This window comes from Arachis hypogaea, chromosome 14 (genome assembly GCF_003086295.3).
Source record: "Arachis hypogaea cultivar Tifrunner chromosome 14, arahy.Tifrunner.gnm2.J5K5, whole genome shotgun sequence".
Classification (NCBI taxonomy): Eukaryota; Viridiplantae; Streptophyta; class Magnoliopsida; order Fabales; family Fabaceae; genus Arachis; species Arachis hypogaea.
The window spans coordinates 3,867,070-3,889,903 of record NC_092049.1 but is presented as its reverse complement, the minus strand read 5'-3'; the positions used below and the strand labels follow the sequence as shown (position 1 = coordinate 3,889,903).

At 32.1% G+C, this 22,834-nt stretch overlaps 1 protein-coding gene and 1 long non-coding RNA gene across 2 annotated transcripts; one reads left to right on the top strand and one right to left on the bottom strand.

The window, feature by feature from the left end:
- The first annotated feature begins 6,386 nt into the window (after positions 1-6,386).
- LOC112740231 (phytoene synthase 2, chloroplastic) lies at positions 6,387-13,285 on the top strand. Its single transcript, XM_029292421.2, has 6 exons — positions 6,387-6,771; positions 7,918-7,968; positions 9,136-9,311; positions 10,636-10,871; positions 10,949-11,141; positions 13,106-13,285. Exons 1-6 carry the CDS (start codon positions 6,423-6,425, stop codon positions 13,283-13,285), a joined length of 1,185 nt encoding a protein of 394 aa, XP_029148254.2. The 5' UTR covers positions 6,387-6,422.
- Positions 13,286-18,881: 5,596 nt separating this feature from the next.
- LOC112740232 (uncharacterized) lies at positions 18,882-19,256 on the bottom strand. Its single transcript, XR_003813853.2, has 3 exons — positions 19,199-19,256; positions 19,052-19,120; positions 18,882-18,976 (listed from the first exon to the last, which is right to left on the bottom strand). It is a non-coding gene; the product is annotated as an uncharacterized lncRNA (long non-coding RNA).
- Between the last annotated feature and the right edge of the window lie 3,578 nt (positions 19,257-22,834).

Below are 22,834 nucleotides of genomic sequence, written 5' to 3'. Positions count from 1 at the left end.
GATGAATAAACAAAATAAAAAATGTTAACAATAATATATTGACAAAAAATATAATTATTTATGCGACCAAATTTATTTATTATAATTTATCAAGTTAATAAAAATATAATTTTAGTTATTATCGCTAACGTTATTATAGGCTGTTGGATAACTTTCTATTTTAAGTTTTAGATATTCATATATTAATATTAAATTATAAAGTAAAGTTACAAAAATTAAAATAAAGCGTGATGCATAAATTATGTGTACAATTATACAAATATAAAATTTATGTTGATGCATAAATTATTGAAAGTAAATGCACCATATATATAGAGCTTAATTTGTGTTGCACATAAAATAAAATACGAAAATAAATTAATTTTTTTAATATGTATTAATTGCTTAATTTATATTGTTCATGTCTTGACTCAATATTATGGTTCAAGCTTAAATAAGTTAAAATGGTTCAATCTAAATATTGGCTTTCATCACCAAACCGACCTCTTTTTAAGAGGTCGGGCTCGACATAGATACCTCTCTAAAGAGGTTGACACAGAGATGAGCTGACAGATAACACTTATTCAAATAAGTAAATACTTCCAAAATCTCTCATCCCACTTTTAGAAACTATATCTCAACAACCCTAGGATAAAGGGACAGTCATCCACATTTAGAAGTAGAACTACTCTAACGATAGTTATTGGATCACCACTATAAATACACTCCTTAGGTATTTCTAAGTTCCAATATCATTGAACCTGCCTAACCCCTTGCTAACTTAAGTATCGGAATATTTTTACAAGTACCACCCCCACTCTTTTACATATACAACTCGGACGGAGGCTCTCAAGCGCACATAAAGTCGGAGATCCCCTTCCATTGCACTTGGGCCTTTCTTCCAAGCTCAACTCAACCATTTCAGGTTACCCACGTAACATATATAATAATAGAATATGTTAAATTTTCAATAGTAATCATAATTGTCATTTATTAAAAATATAAATTAAAAGTTATAATTAATGTGTTTGTAGTTTTATAAAAAAAATTAATTTTTTAATATATATTAATTGCTTAATAACTCCACCAATACATATATGTTTAACCAAATTAATATAGGATTAAAATAAATTTTTAATGGAATTTTAAAACTTCAAATAATAAAGAAGTATTATAACAGCCACCTACTTTTCTCTTCTCCTCCATATACTTATGGAAAATGCACTTTAGCTGAAGAACCCGATAGTACAAGAAAATTTTACTATATATAGAAACTCAAACTACTTCCATGCATGTAAATACGAACACCCCATGTTGAATTATATACCAATTTATAAATAATGAGACACGTGTGCCAACAAGGATTAGATGCCAAACCTTGTCATCTATGTACATGAGATTTACATAAACAATGTTCCAATAAAAGTTAAGATGCGTGGTCCACACAAGATGTGTCACGTATATGTGAAGAATAATAGATACGTAAAAAGGAACAAAACGTATAGAGTTCTAAAAGGCATCGTAAGTGAGCAAGATTCTTTACTAGGAAATTCACTATAAGACACACTTAACTTGCCGTTTCATTTACAGACAAAAGCAGCATCTTTGTAAACCTCGTTCTCCCTCGCTCAAACTATGCACCACAAGGTCATCGGTAATCCCATTCTTGTGTTACATAAGCATTCCAGAAGTTTCCTATTTTATTATGGTGGAAATTCAAGTGCAGTTCACTTCACGTGAAGTTAATATTTGAGAGTCGTTAGATAATTTGACTGATTTAAGGCTTGGTTTGGTAAAACTTTTCGAAGAGGTGTTTGTGTTTTTTAAAAGCTCAAGCTCCTCATTTTGTGTTTGGTAAATAAAAAAAGATCATGTGCTTGTGCTTGCAGCTTTTAAAAGATAGGGGTACTTTTGAAAGCACCTAAGATAGAACTTTTTAAAGTTGGCTTGTGCTTTTCAAAATTTAAAAGTCTAATATAACCTTATATGTTAACTAATTTTCAAATTTAATGGTTGCATTTATGTCTATTATAGTATTTTTAAATTTTAAAAGTTATTTTACCAAATGCAATTGTTGTTGCTTGTGATTATTAAAAGCAATTTTTAATTTGATTTATCAAACATAAATGCTACAATTTTTAAAAAGCCATCTTTTAAAAGTTAGCTTTTATAAGCTACTTTTGAAAAGTAAAAGCTTTACCAAACTAAACCTTAATTAAATTTTCATCTAACAACTCTCAGATATCAACTCCACGTGAAGTCGACTTCACCTGAATTTTCATCTTTTATTATTTGTTACTGTTCAGCTCTCAAATTGAGAAGAATTATGGCCAGTCCAAAAGCAATTTCTCTAAAGACATACTGATCCATAAAATATGTAATCATAATTATATTCACGTAGAATCTTGTTATATCTCATATAAATTTATTCGAATCTTCTCCAAATTTATTTTTTAAACACTATAAATAAAAGACGTAACATTTACTTAAGATATGTTATCTATCTCTAACTTTTATATCTTTTAAACTATACCAAGACTTGATTTTTTTAAACTTTTTGAAGAGATTTTTATATTTTTGAAAAGTACAAATTTTTTGTTTGTGATTAATAAATAAAGAAGGCAATGTGTGCTTATACTTACAACTTTTAAAAGATAAAAAATACTTTTAAAATAAAGCACGTAAAATAATAAAATAGAATTTTTTTTAAAATTGATTTCTACTTCTCAAAATTAAAATTTATAATAATTTTATATATTAATAAATATCTAAATTTATTTTTATATTTATATTTATTATAATATTTTTAAATTTTAAAAATATCACAATTATTGTTATTTGTAATCATTAAAAAATATTTTTAATTTAATTTATCAAACATATATATTACAGATTTTAAAAAATTTTTTACAGAACTCATTTTGATAAAACTATTTTTAAAAAATAAAAACTAAACAAAGAATTTATTGTAACAACCTTGTCTTTCAATTTTATAAATTTATATTTATGTATATTTATATGTGTTTTACATATTTTTTAAATAAAATAATTAATTCTTAAAATAATCAAATATGTTATAATAAATAAAATAATTAAATTTATTATAGTTAAATAATCAAATTTTTTTACATAATAATTTTTTTATACACTAAATATATATTCTTATATAATGACTAATTTTTTATATACATATAACATAATTGATTCATAATTAATTATGTAATCCTTAGTTGGTTGCATCACTTATTAATTATCTAGCAGAATTGAAAATAAAAATTACCTTCAAACCAAATTAGTTAGACTTGCTTATAATTAATGGTATTTATCAATCAAAATTCAAGGTGACTACTCCAATTTACTTTATCACTTTATTGAGTTTATTCATTTTTGAAATTGAAAAAACTTGGAAACAATTTAATTTTTTTAATATTTCTTTCCCTTTCTGCAATAACAATTCGAATCATGAATTCTTCTTCATTCTTTATCTTTTTAAATTGATGATTGTTTATTAAAATAATATTTGTTCATTGATCAATAAAATATATAGATCAGACAAAATAATATTTTAAATATGAGTTGCATAGTCACCCAAAAAAAAAATATATGAGTTGCATAAAGCCATAAACTAGCATCTTTTAAATTTAAAAATTGAGCCACTGGTTAGAAAAATATATATACATGAGTTTCAAAGTACAAAAACTATATATTATATATTGAGAAAAGTTAAAAGGTCATTGATGACAAGTCATCTTATACTAGTTTCACAAGTATTTTTCATTTGTTTCATTAGATTTTATGCACTTTCTTGCACAATAAGTAAGTGGTTGGAGTGGAATTTCATAATTATGTTGATTCAATCAAACATCATTTATTTTGTACAAAATTATGAGATTTATGCAAGAATTAAGTGATTATTATGAATGATGCAAATTTTTATGATTTTGGTGAGGCTTTGATGGTGTGTTTGATTAATGGCAGGTAAAAAGATGATGAAGAGAAAAAGCAAAGAAACAGGGTGCAGGTGAACGCCACGTTCACCCGTGACGCGCACACGCACTAGGCGCTTAAACGCGGAGTAACATGTTGGAGATCCACGCGTACGCACGCATGGCGCGCACGCACGGATTGAGGATCAACGTTCACCAACAACGAACGCTACGTTCATTTTGAGTGAACGCCTGCGATACTTTCAGAATTTGAATTTGAGATTGGTCACCGATGCGCACGCGTGTATGGCGCGCACGCGTCGATGTGATATTATGGGAGATTGGCGCAGACGCGTACGTGATGCCAAGGCGCAGAAGTGAAGTTTCATCATCCACGCGCACGCGCAAAGGGAGCGTATGCGTAAGGAGCGTTCATGGCGCAAACGTAGCGTTCGGTTAATGAACGCTGCCAAGGGACGCGCACGCAGATGGTACGCACACGTGTCGATGGGAAAAAGCGCAAGGGACGCATATGCACTAAGGACGCGCACGCGTCGGTGAAAGAACGCTACGTTCAGTTCGAGAACGCTACGTTCACCTGATGCTGCATGGAATTACCATTTCGGACCTACTTCATCAGAAAGCCAACAAGCCCACTCCAAGCACCGAAGGACTGAATTAGAAAGTGTATAAAGAAGAGATCTTTTTTTGGGGGCTAGAGGCTCTCTTTTAGTTTTTAATTTTTCAGAATTTAGAATTGAGATCAGATCTGAATTTTCCTGTCTGTTTTGCTTTCTCCTTTCTGCAACTTTTATTCTTCTGTTTTGGGTCTTGAACTTGGGTTGAAGAATTCTACTGAATTTCTTCATCTGAGAATCATCTCTCACTTTTCTTTTTATATAGTTCTTAGAATTGAAGATCTGATCATAGTTAACTTCTTGTTTTACTTTTCTTCTGCAATTTCTCGATTCTGTCTTGTTAAGAGAGCGTTTGAGATCAAATTTTCATTATGTTTTTATTATTCTACTGCAATTATTAATTTCTGTTTATATTCTATTTTGGTTCTTCTTAAATTTTCTATTTCTGTTTTAGTACTGAAGTGATCTAATTTCTAAGTTTTGTCATCTGAGAGTTCTTTTATTCACTGTTACATTTTTCAGTTGTGTTTTGATTCCATTTACCCAAATTCCTTTATTCTTCATGCAATTTAAGTTTCCTGTCAATTTAAATTTAGCAATTTAAATTCCTTGCACTTTAAGTTTCAGTTATTTACCTTTCTTGCAATTTAAGTTTCAACGCTTTTAATTTCTTGCACTCTAAGTTTCTGTAATTTATTTTTTCTGCACTTTAAGATTCGGCCAATTTCAATTCTGCACTTTAATTTCCTTGCAATTTTACTTCTGTTGATCAAATTTCACCCAAATCATCAAATATTCGCTTAACTAAATTTATCACCATACTAAAGTTGCTCAATCCATCGATCCCTGTGGGATCGACCTCACTCCTGTGAGTTATTACTACTTGATGCGACCCGGTACACTTGCCAGTGAGTTTTGTGTGAAATCATTTTTCCCTCATCAGTCATCAAAATTTTTTTGTTATTAATTAATTGTTAATATTTAAAAGTATAGGACAAAAATATGTTGTTGAATTACTAAACTAAAAAAATTAAACGAAAAAAATTTAATTAATGACTAAATAATGAAAAAAAACTAATAAATTTTAATAATTTGTTAATTTTTTTATATATATTTCCATAATTTTCTATGATGAGATCATTGATAAGGACTGAAATGGTTGTTTTTTACACCCTATTATTATATTGCCATATATATGGAGCGATGATGGTATATCCACAGCATATGCATTGTAAAAAAATTTAATTTTGATGTCTTTCACGGTGTAATTGTTTTTTATAGTATAATTATAATTATTTTTATTAATAAAATGTTATGTAATTAGATACATATATAAAATAGTTTTAGACTAATAATATATCAAAATTAAATTTAAGATAAAATATATTTTTTGTCTTTGAAGCACAAAAGTTTTAAAAATATCACTAAGTTTTATTTTGTTTTAATTTTATCCTAAAAGTTTTCGATTTGCATCAAATATACCATTGACAGCTAAATTTTCAAAAAATTTAAGATCAATCTAACAATAATGCATAAAAATTATGCTTGATTTGCTTGTGTTGAGGGGTTGTTCTTATGAAATTATTATTGAATCGGTCTTAAATTTTTTGAAAAATTAGTCGTTATGGATATATTTGATACAAATCGAAAATTTTTGAAACAAAATTGAAATAAAATAAAACTTAATTTTTTTTTTTAAATTTTTGTCAAACTTCAAAGAGAAAAAATATACTTTACTCTTAAATTTATATTATATGGTTGGTAGCTTAGAAAGTAGCCACTAGGATAGAATCCTACATTATAAGGAAGATAGGCCAATCATTTGGTATAGTTGTTTCCTCTCATTATTATTGTCATAGTAAGAATTTTAGTTGAGAGGATGAGTATGTCATTTTCCTTGGCACCAAAGCCTTATTCTTCCTCCATCACTTGTTGTAGGAGATTTGGTGGTATAAGGTCAGAAGTTGTGGCAGTTATGGTGGCTCCAAAACAAAGAAGAAGAGAATTATTAGGAGAAAGTAGTGGTACGGTAATAATGTTTCCTCATCATTTGTCAAAACAGGGTGTTCCTCTTGCTGATTTGCATGTGCACGAGGTTGTTGAGTGGCAGTGTCAAAATGGTAATTTTGGCACCACTACTAAGCCGCGGTTTGAGCCTTGTTTTCTCAACGATGGATATGAAATGTGTAGGAAGATTTGTAAGGAATATGCTAAGACCTTCTATCTAGGTAACTAATCATAATTAATATCCGGTGAAAACTCAGATACAGTCAACTTTACATGAAGTTGATAGTTGGGAGTCGTTAGATGATTTGACTGATTTGACTAAATTTTGATCTAACAACTCTTAACTATCAACTTCAGGTGAAGACGTGAAGTCGATTGTACCTAAATTTTTATCTTAATATCCTCTACTCCAATTTCCTCAATAATGCTAATAAGATGATTATTTGCTTTTCTTTCTTGCTTTTGGGCTCTTGGCAACTCAGGGGAAAAATCCTCTAAAATAATGATAAAAATCGTAAAATGATAAAATAAAGCATTACTCACGGTTGAATTTGTAATTCTTATTATATTTAAATTTAATATTTTTAATTTAAAAGTGATTAAATTTTTATTTTCTATCATACTGTCATTTTTTCAAAAATTTAAATTTATAGAAGAAAACCAAATGAATGATTATTTATATTTCTAACATGTCCCTTTAAATGAGAGTTTTTTTTTTGGAGTTCACTTTATAATACTATTTTTTTCAAAAATTTAAATTGATAAAAAAAGATAACATAAATAAATATTTTTTTAATATTTTTTTATTTTATCAACTTTTCTTACTTTAAAATTTTTTTTATTCTTGTGACGGATTTTAATATTGTATTTGTCTTGTTCTATTTTTCCTATACTTTAATTTAAGAAGCCATATTACATAGTAATCAGTTTTATAGGAAATATAATTAATGTAATTAAAAGTTATTATTTATCAAAACAATTTTATATAATAGAAACTTGTAGTGTAAATAATCAAGATTTTAAATTTTAATTATGGTCGAGGATACAGTCATAATTGCAATCATCACAATATTATCACTATGGCTTAGTTTAGATAAAAAATTTAATTAAGTTCCTTTTGAAAAAAAATGTTAAACAATAAATATTTATATTAAAAATAATTTATAAATAAGTTATTTTATTTTTGATATTTTAGTCTTAAAAGTATTTATTTTAAAAGAAGAATGATAAAAAAATTTTATTATAAAAAAAGTAATTTTTTTTAACTTCTCCATAAATATTTAAATAATTTTTTAAAAAATTACACTAAATAATAATACTATAACTTTTCATAGTTAGTGAGACCATATTATTCTTTGTTTGAACAGGAACTTTGCTTATGACACAAGAAAGACAAAAAGCTATATGGGCGATTTATGGTAAGTACGTAACCAAACCCAGAAGAAATTAAAGATGATGATGAATATAATTTTCTAGCCCATAATTTATGAGTATTAATGTTATTTGCGAGACAAATAAACATATGTATCGTTAAAGTTCTTGAATGAATAAAAGAAAGTGTATTTTTTTAATGGTAGATACTCTAATGAAGATTTTATAATTGTGTTTATATAAAAATATTTTATTTTGATCATTGGATGATAGATTTTAGTAGGAGTGAGCACGGGTAGCGGGTACCCGATTACCCGTCTAAATCCGAACCGAACCATTTAAATTGGTTCTGGAACCAACGGGTAATCGAGTTCAACTTGAACCCAACCGATGACCTTTGTTACTGATTGGTTCGGGTATCGATTCTAGGGGTGCGGAACCCGAACCAACCCGTGAACCCAATCATATATTAATTAAATAAAAAAAATAAAAATATGGCTTTTAGTGAGTTTTGCAATTCGTAACCCTAACACTTTGAAAACTAGACAAATATTTTCGTTACCCTTTTGTATTTAGCTTCTAATGTTTAGATTTTAATGTGTTTTGATTTTAGCTTCTTTAAAAGATTATTCACTAGACTTTTGTATTTAACTTCTAATATTTCTATTGCACTTTTGTATTTCCATTAGACAAAGATTATTCACTATTAATATATTTGGATTTTAATGAGTTTAGTTTTTAATGTATTTGGTGTTTAACATGTTTGGATTATTTCTATTGATGTTACATGTTTATTGTACTTGTTGAATTTTTAAGATAAAAATTTGGTTTTTTTTTAACGAATTTCAAAGTCATCGGATATCCAATTACCCGAACCGAACCAATCCGTTCTTAATCGATTTGGTTTGGTTCCGGTACATGTACAAAAAAACATAAATTCGAACCAAACCGAACCAATTATATTTTGATCGGTTCGATTCTAATTTTATCTTAAACCCGAACCAAACCGACCCGTACTCATCCCTAGATTTTAGAATTTGATTTTTATATACTATAAAAGTGTTACTTTTGTTATAGTGTAGCAAAATAAAAATGATCATAAAAGATATTTTTAACATCTTTATTGAAGTAGTTAACATTAGTGTATCAAATCAAATAAAAATCTTCTATTGGAACTTGGAAGTATAATGATTGAATGCATGAGTATGTATCAGTTTGGTGCAGGAGGACGGATGAATTGGTTGATGGACCGAATGCAGATTACATGAAGAGCTGTGGTGTTCTTGATAGGTGGGAAGAGAGATTGCATGATATTTTCAATGGAAGACCCTATGATTTGCTTGATGCTGCTCTCACTGATACAATCTCCAACTTTCCCTTGGATATTAAGGTACCTAAATCATTATTAGTAATAATATTACTTCACTACATCAGAATCTAATTCTTTCTTTACCTATATCATGATTTTAAATTGCAATCACAAAGATTTATGGTAGTAAAATATGCGTAACTGAAAAAAATACACTCGACTTATTTGGTATCGATAAAAATGCTCCTAAATTTTGTTATCGACAAAAATGTTTTTGAATTTTTGCCGTATTTTTAAATAATTTAAAAATATTTTTGTCAACAGTAAAATTCAAAAATATTTTTGTCAATGTCAAAATAATTTACGTACATTTTTTATGTCTAGTTAATATTTAGTCAATAATCTGTACCTTAAATAAAAAATTTTAATAACTATAACTTCTAATAATATGAAAATATAACTAAAAGTATTGATTATATTGTATTTTAAATTGTATTCTTATATTTCTCGCTAGCATATGTCAACGTAAGTATAGTATATGAATACAATATAGTTTGTTTGAACATTAAAAAGTAAGTATTTTTCATTGAACTCAATAAGTAATTCTAAAAGTAGTAGAGAAAAAACATTTAAATTTTGATTTGGTTTTTATTTTTATTTTTCTTTTAAACTAAAATTTTATGTTGAAGCAATTAAAAAAGTGGTATAAATAAATTAAACATAAACCAATCATTCACGAAATAAATCCTTTTAATTTTATGTAAAACATTTATATCATGTATGTTTCATCTTTTAACATTCACTCTCTTTTATATAAAATATCATATTTTTATTAGACCTTTCTAATCGATGATAAGAGATTACACATAACTAACTTATGTGAAAATCTTTCATTACTAAATAATGGCTAATTAATAATATAATTATGCCACTTTTTAATTTACATATTGAAAAAATGTTGGTGTTATACATTGTTATTGGTTCATTGTGTGTTATTTTAGGGTGTGAAATTTAAAAAACAGTTAGAAACAAATCAGATCATTCGATTTAGGGATGCCACAAATTGAAAAGTAGATATTGAGCTTCTAATTTTTTTTATTTTTTAAAATTTCAAAATTGACCCACCAATTTCTCTATCTTTAAAAAAAAACCTCAAATTGGAGCCTCCAATTTGCAACCTTCTAAATTTGAATTTGTCATTCTACAAATCAGAGTTTCCATTTTCCATACCTCCGAGAAACAATTTGTATTTTCAAATTAAAAAAAAAAATCATTTTTATATTATTTAAAAACACACCCATCATCTATATTTATGGATAACACATTCTCCAAAAACATAACAAAAAAAATTAACCTAATGATGGAGCCTTAATTAAATTAAACTTTTTATTTTTTGGTATGACAGCCTTTCAGGGACATGATAGAAGGTATGAGAATGGATACAAAGAAAACAAGATACAAAAACTTCCAAGAATTATATCTGTACTGCTACTATGTGGCTGGAACTGTTGGATTAATGAGTGTTCCAATAATGGGTATTGCACCCGAATCTATCATCCCTCCTCAAAGTGTATATGATTCAGCACTCTCTCTTGGGATTGGAAATCAATTAACAAACATTCTTAGGGATGTGGGTGAAGAGTAAGTTTCTGTATTTCGTCTCTTTTGATTGTTAAATCAACATTTTCTTAATTTAACGAGTTGAGAACTTGTTTTAGTGCAACAAGAGGTAGAGTGTACCTTCCACAAGATGAATTGGCGCAGTTTGGATTGTGTGAAGAAGATATATTCGCAAGAAAGGTAAGTGAAAGTTGGAGAGAGTTCATGAAAGAGCAGATTATGAGAGCAAGATTCTACTTCAATTTGTCCGAACAAGGAGCTTCTCAGCTTCATAAGGCTAGCCGTTGGCCGGTACGTATACCAATTATACTTCTTTTTTATTTTATAAATTCAAACCATTTTCAAATGTTTTGAGATAAAGTTAAACTTGATTTAGTAAAATTTTCGAAGTAACTTATTACAATTGACTTCTTAAAATATAGTTTTTTAAAAATTACAATGTTTATGGGTGATAAATCTATCTAAAGACTATAAGAAGAAGAGAGAGATATATTATTCCATGCATTACATTATAGAAGTAGTGATAAATATTAGGGGTAAGGATTGTTTTAGTTCCTAATGTTTAGGGTCAGAATCGAAATTATTCCTAACGTAATTTTTTATTTAGAATCGCTCCAAACGTTTTATTTCGTATTAAAATCGTCATTTTTAATAAAATTTTTAATTTTATTATTAAATTACCCTTATTTTAATAAAAAAATTATAAAATAAAGAAAAAGAAAACAGCGCGCGCGCGGGGGTGGGGAAGGAAAGGGGAAAGGATGGGGGAGGGAAAGGGGAAAGGGGAAAGGGGAAGGGGGAAGGGGGAGGGGGGATGACATCGGCGAAGCTTGGAACTGCCGTCGCAGAGCTCGCTAGGGAGAGAGGAGACGCGAGTTAGAGAGAGAGCTCGCCGCCACTTCGCGTTCTCGCTGCTGCACCTCCCCACTTCTGCTTCTGTTTCGGCTTCTGCTTCTTGCTTTGCCTTCTGCTTCTGCTTCTACTTCAGCTGCTGCTTCTGCTTTTGTTTGAATTTCTGCTTCCGATTTTGTTTTTTATGTCTGCTTCTGCTTCTGCTTCTAATTCTGATTTTGATTTGTTATTTTCTGATTTTATTGTTATTGTAGGTTGATTTTGTTGTTGAATTTGATGTTGTTTCTGAATTTGAATAATATGTTATTGTTGGTGTTCTTGAATCTGATTTGGTATTTGGTAGGAGCAAGGGAGGTAGTGGTGGTGGTGATAAAAGTGATGGTGGTGATAAAAGTGATGGTGGTGGAGGATATTTTTTTTTTTCCATAAAAAGTCAAAAGAACGATTTTAAAATCAAATACAACATTAAGGATGATTCTAAATAAAAAATTACATCAAGGACGGTTTCGATTCTAATCCTAAACATTATGGACCAAAATAATACTTATCCTAAATATTACAACTATGTTACGTATACACTAAAATTAGTTATCAGTATAAAATATATGTTGAAATATAAATACGCATTAAAAATAAATTAAATCATATATGTATTATATATAAATATATTGATAACTGATTTTAGCGACTGATTTTAGTATACAAACAACATTTTAGTAAAGAAAAATGTTACTTGTCCTTTAAATTTTCAGTCTTTAGTCAACTTTTTTATTTAAATAATATTATTTAATTAATTTAAATATCCACTTTTATAGAAAGTTATTTATTTTTTTATAAAAAAATATTTATTTTTTAGTTTTTTTCTTCTAAAGATCGAATAATAGACAATTTTTAAAAAATATCTAATTGTATTGTTTTGTAAATATTATTGCATTACATAGCTATATATAGTATGCTCACTTTGACTGAGATATTTAGAGTAACTAACATAACGGACTAATCTTATGGTTGTAACTAATCATAACGGCTAGTATCCCCATATATATATATATATATATATCATCCTACAAAGACAATAAATCCGATAGTGCACAAGCAACAACATAATATTTGGTAAAAGAGAAAAATTGAGGGTGAGCAATTTTTTTTTTGGTATTTAAACGGAAATAAAGCCCAAAATTACAAGACACTAATCAACCGGAATAAAAAAGTCCCTCTATAATCATCAAACAAAATTTGTCTCAAAGGTGCTGGTGGCACATCAATAAAATTGAAACCTGGGTTAGCAATTTTAATTGATATTGGCAAGTACTTTTGAGCAGTAATCCAACACTTTGAGCCCAGCAATTCAATACTATATTTTTTGGCCAATAATATTTTGCTTCATGTATTATTATTTTCAGGTTTGGTCCTCATTAATATTATACCGTAAGATCTTGGATGCAATTGAAGACAACGATTACGACAATCTGACGAAACGAGCTTACGTTGGACGAACCAAGAAGTTTCTGATGTTGCCTCTTGCTTACAAACGATCTCTCTCAAGTCCCAACACCAATTTGATCCCTCGTTACCAACGCTAATATTGCAATTCTATTAGTTGTGAAAATAATAATAAAAAAAATTGATACTGCAATAGCAACACCAAATTTGTACAGAAAAAAGAGAAGAGAAAAAAAACAAGAGGACCAAGCTAATTGCATTGGCTTCCTTGTACAAATCGTAGGTCTTGTACAAATGTGAAATATCTAAGATGGGAATTCAAATATCTACAAAATAGAAAAGTGAAAATGTTGTTCTCGAATCATTGTGGAAGAAAAACAATATGTATATGTATGTGTGTCTTTTTCCCTATTTTTCTAATAAATCTGAAATAAATAAACCTGTGGGATGCTTTACAAGTTCATTAAACAATAAAATCAAAATATGCGCTGCTTCAGGTACGTTGATTACACGCGCTATATAACATCGCGCGTATATCTAACTACCAGATTTAAAATATTTCTTTCCTTTTTCGTTTTCGTTATTTTGAGATTTCGTTGTTCTTCTTCTCCCACGTTTTCCCTCCTTCTTCTCCATTGTTCTTTTCTTCTCCTTTTCTCACTAGCATCTTCTTCGTTTAGGTTACCTTTGTCTCTCTCTGCAACAGCTTCGTTTTCTATTTTTGATTTGTTGTTTTCCAAAATCAAAGTTTGATCTCGTTTTGAAGATAATGGATCATTCAACCTCAGATTGTCAGCTGAATGCAGGCGAAGTGGATTATGAGTCAGAATCTAACGAAGTCCCTGAGGTTTGATTTACATAGGATTAGTATGAATTTTCTTTCAGTAATTTGTATAGCATTGTGTAGTTGAAAAATTGCTGAACATTGACTGTGAAAGTAACACGTTTACCTGAATCTGTCGATTCAATGTATTAGTTGTGATTAATTACCTGGAATTTGTAGCAGACGCTCGGGTGTAGATCAATTCTTGTTTGGGTGTATTTTAGCTAGAAGTGTGGGTGTATCTACACTTTACTGGTTTTTTGTTATTTTAATTGACTTGTTGTTGTTCAGGTGTATTATAACAGACATGATTAGGTGTGTTTTTAGTTTTTGAGATGATGTATATCTGCAGGATGTGTATTTACAGTTTATGGCTTTAAAAGTCATTCTGTAGTTGAGTTGTTGCGGTTCGGGTGTATCGTATTAGACATGATTGGGTGTATTTGAATCATATCTATGGGTGTATTTACAGTTTTGACACGGTGTATTTTGCAGCCTCTCTCAGTTGTTGATGACGAGCTTGTTCCAAAGGTCAGAATGACCTTTACCACCCTTGAAGATGCTGGAAAATTTTACAGGAACTACGCCAAGGCTGCAGGTTTCTCTACAAGAGTTCGGTGCACAAATAGGAAGGGAAACGAGATTAAGAACCAACTGATTACATGTAGCAGAGAGGGAAAATGGAAATCTAAAATATCTCCGACCGAGAAGACCAATCCGACAGCTGGTCTAAATTGTCCTGCAAGAATTTATATACACACATTGAAGGATGTCGGTGCTTGGATCATTTCGAAGGTTGTGCTGGATCATTCACACCCCTGCTGTCCAAGCAAAGCAGAGATGCTCAAACAGCACAGGGAACTAAGCATGTCCATTCGTCGTACGATAGAGAATAACGAGGAGGCCGGTATCAGACCAAGCAAAACCTACCAATCATTTGTTGCGGCTGCCGGGGGTCACCGCAAGTTAAATTTTATCGAAAAGGACGTGAGGAATTACATTACCAGGGAAGTGCGGAATGTTTCCGAACAAGAAGATGCAAAGAAATTCGGAAAATATTTGTTAAGAATGAAAGAGAAGAATCCGAATTTCTTTTTTGAGCTCCAACTCGAAGAGGATCAATCGAATAAGCTGGCTTTTTGGGCCGATGCAAGAAGCAGAGCCGCCTTTGAGTATTTCGGAGACGTCATTTCATTCGACACCACCTACAATACAAACAGGTAACAAACTGTCCCTGTTTATGATGCCAAATTAATTTATTTTTACGAATCCGCAGTAGAGGTGTATATTGGCTGTTTCATTGGGTGTATGCGAAGCATTTGTTAGGGTGTAGCTAATGATTTTGCATTCTGGACCATGGTAATTTGTTTCGGGTATAATTTGGTCTGTGGTTCTTTTGTCGGGGTGAATCACCACGGTCAATCAACACTTCTCGGATGCTCTTTGATGAAGAACGAAGAAATTGAATCATTCAAATGGTTATTTCAAAGCTGGCTTCGTTGCATGGGAGGAAACGCTCCGAAAGGGTTTCTCACCGATCAGTGCGCATCCATGAAAAGGGCTTTAGAGGCCTGTATGCCAACAACAGTTCACCGTTGGTGCATTTGGCACATCATGAAGAAGATTCCAAGCAAATTAAACGGGTACAAGGGACATGCCGATATCGAACAAGAAATGAGCCAAGTTGTTTGGAACTCTCAAAGCAAAGACTCATTCGATAGGAATTGGAACGATTTTCTGCTGAATTTTGGTCTTGTGGACAACAAGTGGCTTTCAGGTAATGTCTTTTTAAAATCTGCATCAGAGGTGTAAATTGCATGTTTTCTCGGGTGTATTTATAGACTGTGTTTGGGTGTATTATGCAGATCTGTACGAAGACCGTCACATATGGGTTCCTATCTATCTGGATCACCATTTCTGGGCAGGGATGAGAAGCACACAAAGGAGCGAGAGCATGCATTCATTTTTTAACAAGTATATCACCCGGAACAGCTCGCTTATTCAGTTCGTCAAACAATACGATAATTGCCTCGGAAACAGGGAGCAAGCAGAGAGAGAATCAGATGCTGCAGATTTTCATACGGTCATACCGTGTGCAACCAAATCCTGCATTGAAGCTCAGTTTCAAGATGCGTACACTCACGCAAAGTTTAGGGAAGTCCAAGCGCAATTCAGAGGAAAGGCGAATTGCATCACCAGACTAAAGAATTCCGCTCTAGGCTATTCAGTATACGAAGTCGGAGAATAAGTTTCCAGCTCAATATTCAACAAGTTCGTGGTTACTTACGACTCGGTTGCAGCCGAGGTAAAATGCCATTGCTTATTATTCGAGTCGAGAGGGATACTGTGCCGTCACGCACTAAGCGTGTTAAGCTTCGAACAAGTAAGCCAAGTGTCACCGAGATACATACTGGAACGATGGAGCAAGAAGGTAAAGAGGCAACACACACACATCAAGAGCAGCCACGACGAGCCACTAATGGAGCCAAGAAGCAAGAGGTTCGACCAATTGGTTTTTCGTTCGCAAAATATATGCGAATTTGCCTCCGAATCGGAGGAGCTGATTGCAATTCTGCACCGTGCGTACGATAACGTCATCGCCGAGATGGAAGCATTAAAAGCCAAAAGGAAGGGGACATCTTCTTTATCCCACGAAGACGCCAACTTGGAATCCGTTAACGAGCTTCAAAGCCCGCCAAGGATTCGAACAAGAGGACGTCCAAAAAACAGGCTAGGTTCAAAGCTGGAGAAACAGATCGCAAATGCCACAAAGAAGAAGAAGACGAAAGTTTTAAGCGAGGTAAAAGTAATGTTCTTTAAATTTGTGGCGATTGAGTTTATTTTTCTCGTTAATAGTTTAGGTAATGTGTGTGTGTTATATTTCAGATAAACCTGTTTGATGCTGCATCAGCGGCGCATTCAAATTGCAGCCAATATCAAGGACACGTTATGAGTTATCAGTTTAGGGTACCAGCAGTAGGGGATAACTCCTTGGGTGTAAAAGCACTGTTATTTTGGGTGTATTTTCGTTAATTCACAATTTAGATATAGACACATATATAGATATATATAAAACAAAAGCTGTAAAAATTCTCAGGTTATGGGTTTATATTTGATTTGATGTTTTTCTTCATATTTTAGTACATGTAATTCATACATTTTGAATACAGCGCAGACAGTTTGGGTGTATATTTTATACAATCTTGGGTGTATTATTAGACTTGCGTTGGGTGAACAGTTTATAATTTGTGTTTATATATGCCTTGATTTTTTCCTTCATATTTTACCACCTGTAATACAGCTTTTGAATACATCACTGACAGTTTACCAGCAAAGATATTTTAACTATGGAAAAAAATATACATGGAATAGAAGTTGTTGTTAAATGGCAAATATTTACATCATTTGTTCAATTTACAAACTACCAAGCAGATGGATTACCCAGTTTCTATATCAGCAGAATTAATCTGACAAAACGGACTAAATAATACAGAGGATGGCTTCGACAGCCTTATAGCACTACTCTCTCTAATTGCCCGATCTCTCTGTGTATTCATCTCACTGAATAGTATCCGGGAAGCGTACTCCACTCTATAGTGGTCCACCTCCTCCTACAATAAAAAAGTATATTCTGTTTAAACAGCAATATTAATTCAGTAAAGTAATACAGAGTTATATGGTTCAAAAGACAGTTACATGTGGCCAATTATCCCATTGATACTTCCCCTTTTTGATGTTTTCCGGCTCAATTATCTCCATCCACTTCATAACGTACATAGCGCAGTCATAGCAAAGATTGATTTTAGTCTGATGAACTTACATTTTAGTTGGAGCTGGGGGAACCGTGGGTGTGGTCTCTTGAAGTTGTTTGGGGGTTTCAGGAGTGCTGCACAGTTACAAAAAATTAATCACGGCGTAAAAGAAACTAATCAGGAACAATATACACCCAAACTGTTAGCTAATATACACCCAAACTCCAAACAAATATACACTCAATACTATTTCTTACGTTTCTGTAGTCCCTTCAATCTATAGCATAGGGGTTGGTTCAAAATCTGTCTCAGTGGTTGTTTGGGATGCCGGCACAAAAACCTGAATCGGGACTCTAAACAAGAAGAAAAATGAAAGGTTAACAACGCCTTTGAAAATAATAAGGTTATAAGGTTGAAATATTATTGTAAAACTCACATTGCAAGCGCTTCGGACGGTGTCTATTCCCTCACAACCATCATATTCGAATCAGACGGACTCAACCTAAAATACACCCAAAGAAATTCAAGAAATACACCCGAACAATTCAAAAAGAAGACAGGCTTTGTTTTTTTGAGAACTTACATACTTGCAGTTTTTGCTTTTTTTTCCTGCCTTTTTTTTCTTGAATAAAATAATAAAGGGCTTTTTTTTCTAAAAAAAATATATACAGAATTAGAAGTAGAAGGGTAATAGAAGAACAAAAGTAATGGTTATTTAAAAGAGAAATTACATGCTCTGTGACGGCTGGTTTACACTACTCTGTTCTGTGTGTCCTTGAGAGGAAGGACCATCACTTCCCAAGTTCACAGCCGGTATTCTAAAACAGATTTCATGTTATTCAGACAAAATAAGATACAGGTATAAAATACACCCAAATGAATGCACAAGATACAACCAACCGAATGGACAATATACACCCAACACAACAAAGTTAATATTCCAACTTATTAAACAACATACACCCAACTTGATCCACACAATACACCCAAATGGTTCCACAAGACACACCCAAATCATGATAACAAGATTTTATTAAATAATAAAGCTTCTTACGTTTCAGACGACACATAGCGACCTTCTGTCGATCGCAGGTCAGGTTGGTTCTCGCTGCGAAACAAGAAACAATTATTAGCATACAAAACACAACAAAATATGAAATAGACAGCCCAGCAAGACATACCCCTCTGCAGCAGATTTATCAACGTTTTGCCCTAGCCATTCATCCAGTTCGTCACTTGATATTTCATATGTCTCACTACATTCATAAAAGAAGATGTTAACAAAAATAATTACGACGATAGACGGTAATATAGCTTACGAGGTACTGTACCCGTCAAAGTATTGGTCTTCTTTAGGAGGTGAATCCTCCACGAGAACTTTTTTCTTTTTTGGTTGTGTTCTGGGTGGAAAAAAAAGAGTACCAATCAGAAATAAAAAATTAATTTTATCACAGAATATTATGCAAAGAAGTGCTTACTTTTTTGGTGTTGTTTTTGTTTTTTTCTTCTCCTTCTCCTTCTCTGCAGGTGATGATTCTTCGCTCCTATAAGTTAATAATAGACACTTCAGTTAATACACGAAATCTTTATAATGAAGCCAAAAGAAAGGAGTAATAATTTCAGGACATTACTCATCACTTTGTTCAGATTCAGATTCTGAATCAGAATCTGCCTCCTCTTGCCTCTGCTTTCTTTTTCTGGAGTCCATTCTGGAAGGCAAACAGTGATTATTTAGAACATACTAAAAATACACCCAACGTGATCAACAAAATACACCCAACTTGAAAAAGAAATTACACCCAAGTATGGTACTTACTTTTTCCCCTTTTTGATGGGGTGGTTTCTTGTTGAATCCTCTGAGTCTTGTTGAGTCTCAGACTCAGAGGTAGAAGTGTCACTGTCAGTAGCTGTTTCTGTCTCCGAAGACGATGTTGGACTCGCCTTCCTTTTTTTTGTTTTTTTATTTCTTGTTTTTTTTCTTTTTTTTCTTTTTTTTTTTCATTTTTTCTCTTGCTCTTGTCTCCGCCATCTTCACAATCCCCTGAAACATGAGATATTTTAGCTAGCAGCATTCAGGTAAATAAAATACAAGCAACATATTATGTTTACTTACCAAAATTTCTTCTCTTTCTGTAGTCATTCTTTCCACCAACTGCTCCTTAGTCCAGTTGGCAATCCAAGGCTTTAGTGGTCTTTCAGCCCTCTTCTTGCCTTTATTTTCAGAAAGATGAAAGTATATTATCATGAGGGCAAAGAGGCAGCCATCAATTGCCTTCTTCTTCTTCTCCTGGTAGTCTGTGATGCCTTTGATCAAGAAGGTCAAAACATGCCCCCCCCCCAGTTTCTCTCCGATATGCCGTCCATCTTAAAAATTGTGGCCAGGTGCACGGGTGATATTTTGTTTATCGTCGTTGGCAAAAGGAACGCCATCTGTATGTAGAGGATGAATATCCTCTTGAACATTAGGCGTTCCTCTTCGCTGTCAACGCCGATTTCCATCATTTCATCGGTAAGACTTTTGAGGGTCTTACCCTGGAATCTTCTAAAAATTATTTTGTCATCATCAGAAAGTTTCTTATACTCAACTCTCTCAGGAAACAGATTTCCTACAAAAAAGAAAACAACAAAGTATCAAAATCGGTTCAAAAACACCCAAGCATCAACCTTAAATACACCCATGCATGAACTTAATATACACTTATAATTTTGAGCTAGTTACCTGTTGCATTGATGCCAAGCGCATCACCTATTGTCTTTGGTGTTATTTGGAAAGAACCATATCCTGTCTTCAGTCTGTTCTCCCCAAGTTTGAAGTTGTTTGCCAGTTCCCTTAAGAGTTGGTGATCCACCCTTAGAGGTGGGACGTGTATCAACCCACCAAATCCGAGATCCCTGACAATTGCCTTCTTCTCCTCAGTCATGTTTCTGAACTTATCACTCAGGAGATGTGTGGCACACTTAAGATCCTTTGTTTGGTTTCTTGCTGCCATTTTGTCTGAAACAAAAAATACACACAAATATACACCCATTAGTAACAGTAAGATACACCCATATGTAAGAATCAGATACACCCATTGATAACAGTGAGATACACCCATTGATATTATTCAGATACATTCATATATATCAGTCAGATATCAGTCAAACATGCATCAATATCAAGCCACATTACAAGTTCAAGCAGTATACAACCCCCAATCTACGGAATAAACCCCCAAAAATCAACAACAGTAGCAAGAGAACTTAGAACAAGAATGTAGAACGACGTAGAACTTAGAAGAACGACGTAGAACTTAGAACAGTGTAACAAAGAAGCAAGAATAATAGCACAGTAAACCCTAGAAGAACGACGTAGAAGAAAACTAAAATATACAGTAATCTTAATGAACTTACGTTGAGTGTTGTTGCTTCGTTTTCTCTTCAGATTCTTCACGGAGAGTTTGATGTTGTTTTGATGGAGGTTTCGAACAACGATTTGTATATTTTGAACTTTGATTTTTGCTCGAAAATGGGAGCGTTTCCTTGTTTTCGAAGCGTTTTGAGAAGTGGAAGAAGTGGAGGAAGTGGAAGAGTCTGCCATACGTAACCGTTTGTGTTGAGCGCGTGATTTTGACGCGCCATGTTATGCTTCCTTATGCGCGTGTCTTCGATTTGGGCTGGGCCAACTTGGATGCTTGTATACTTGTATGTGTAGCAGGCCCGGACAATTATATATCCTCTTTATTATGTTTGGTTTTCATAATTAAGGTTTTGAAAATCAAATGGGCCATTAAACCGTTTTAGCTATTAATTTACTAATTTATTGATTTAGTTGACTTAACTGTAATTTAATTGAAATAATTATTTTATAATAAAATAATAAATAAAATATAAATAAATATACTACATATTCTAATATAAATCTTAAAATGTTATCCAAATTAAAAATATTACATCACCCAAAGTGTTATAATTAATCTCATTTAAATACAAACTAAATAAATATCCAAATATTAAAGATAAATATTAAAATTTGTTATTAATCATCAAAATCAAAAGAGAAGAACTATATTCAAAACCTTCAACTATTTATTGGAGTACACACTCTCAAATGGTGATTTATTCATTTTTCTCAAACATCTCTTTTAACTTTGTTAAGAATAATTCTTTAATTAAATAGTCAAAGCACAATACAGAGAATGCAACAAATTAAGCTACACAAAGCATAAGAATGCGAAAACAACATAAAAAACAGCAACACGACTTTCGTATACATATTCAAAATAGTTTTGAGCTGATAAACTTCTTCCTCACTATCTTTGGAGAAAATTATACAATCATCCACAAAGAGGAGGTCTGAGATAGCTAGTGCAGTAGGGGCAATTTTAACTCTAGAAATTCTGCCCTCTTCTCTAGCCTTGTCCATAAGGATGGGGAAAACCTCAGCCGCTATGATAAAAAGGTATGGCGATAGGGAATCCCCCTGCCCAAGTCCCCTCTGCAGCACAACGTTCCAAGACAAAAGTATATTAATTTTAATCTTATAACTGACTTGTCTCACACACTTCATCATTATCTTGACCCAATGCGGGTTGAACCCAAAGGCCTTTAGAGTTGCTTCTAGGAATGACCATTCCAACCTATCATAAGCTTTATTCATGTCAACCTTAATGGTTAAATTCCTGGAAACATTCATTCCTTTTTTTATTTAAAGCATGGAATATTTCCTACACAATTACCATGTTATCTTGAATCAGGCGTCCCCCCCCACAAAAGTATGTTTGATGGGTGATATAATCTTATCTATTATTCTTCTAAGCCTAATAACCATCACCCTAGAGATAATCTTGTAAATGAAGTTGTAACAGCTAGGCTGATTAAGGGTTTCCGAGTAGTTAATCTTAGGGACCAATACCAAAAAGGTTTCTCTAATATTGCTTTGGTAAATTTCCATCATGAAAAAAGCTATTAACAACTTTACAAACCTCTTTCTCAACAACTGTCTAATGCTTTTGAAAGAATAGACCATTTAATCCATTTGGTCCTGGTGCCTTGAGACTTCCAAGGCTAAAAGTAGCCTCTTTGATCTCCTGATCAGTAACCTTCTTCATGAGCTCCGCATTCATATCTTCAGT

Coding starts and splice junctions, on each gene's coding strand:
- LOC112740231 (XM_029292421.2), top strand. CDS start 6,423: ATGAGTATGTCATTTTCCTTGGCACCAAAGCCTTATTCTTCCTCCATC. Junction 7,969..9,135: donor AGCTATATGGGCGATTTATG/GTAAGTACGTAA, acceptor AGTATGTATCAG/TTTGGTGCAGGAGGACGGAT. Junction 10,872..10,948: donor CTTAGGGATGTGGGTGAAGA/GTAAGTTTCTGT, acceptor AACTTGTTTTAG/TGCAACAAGAGGTAGAGTGT.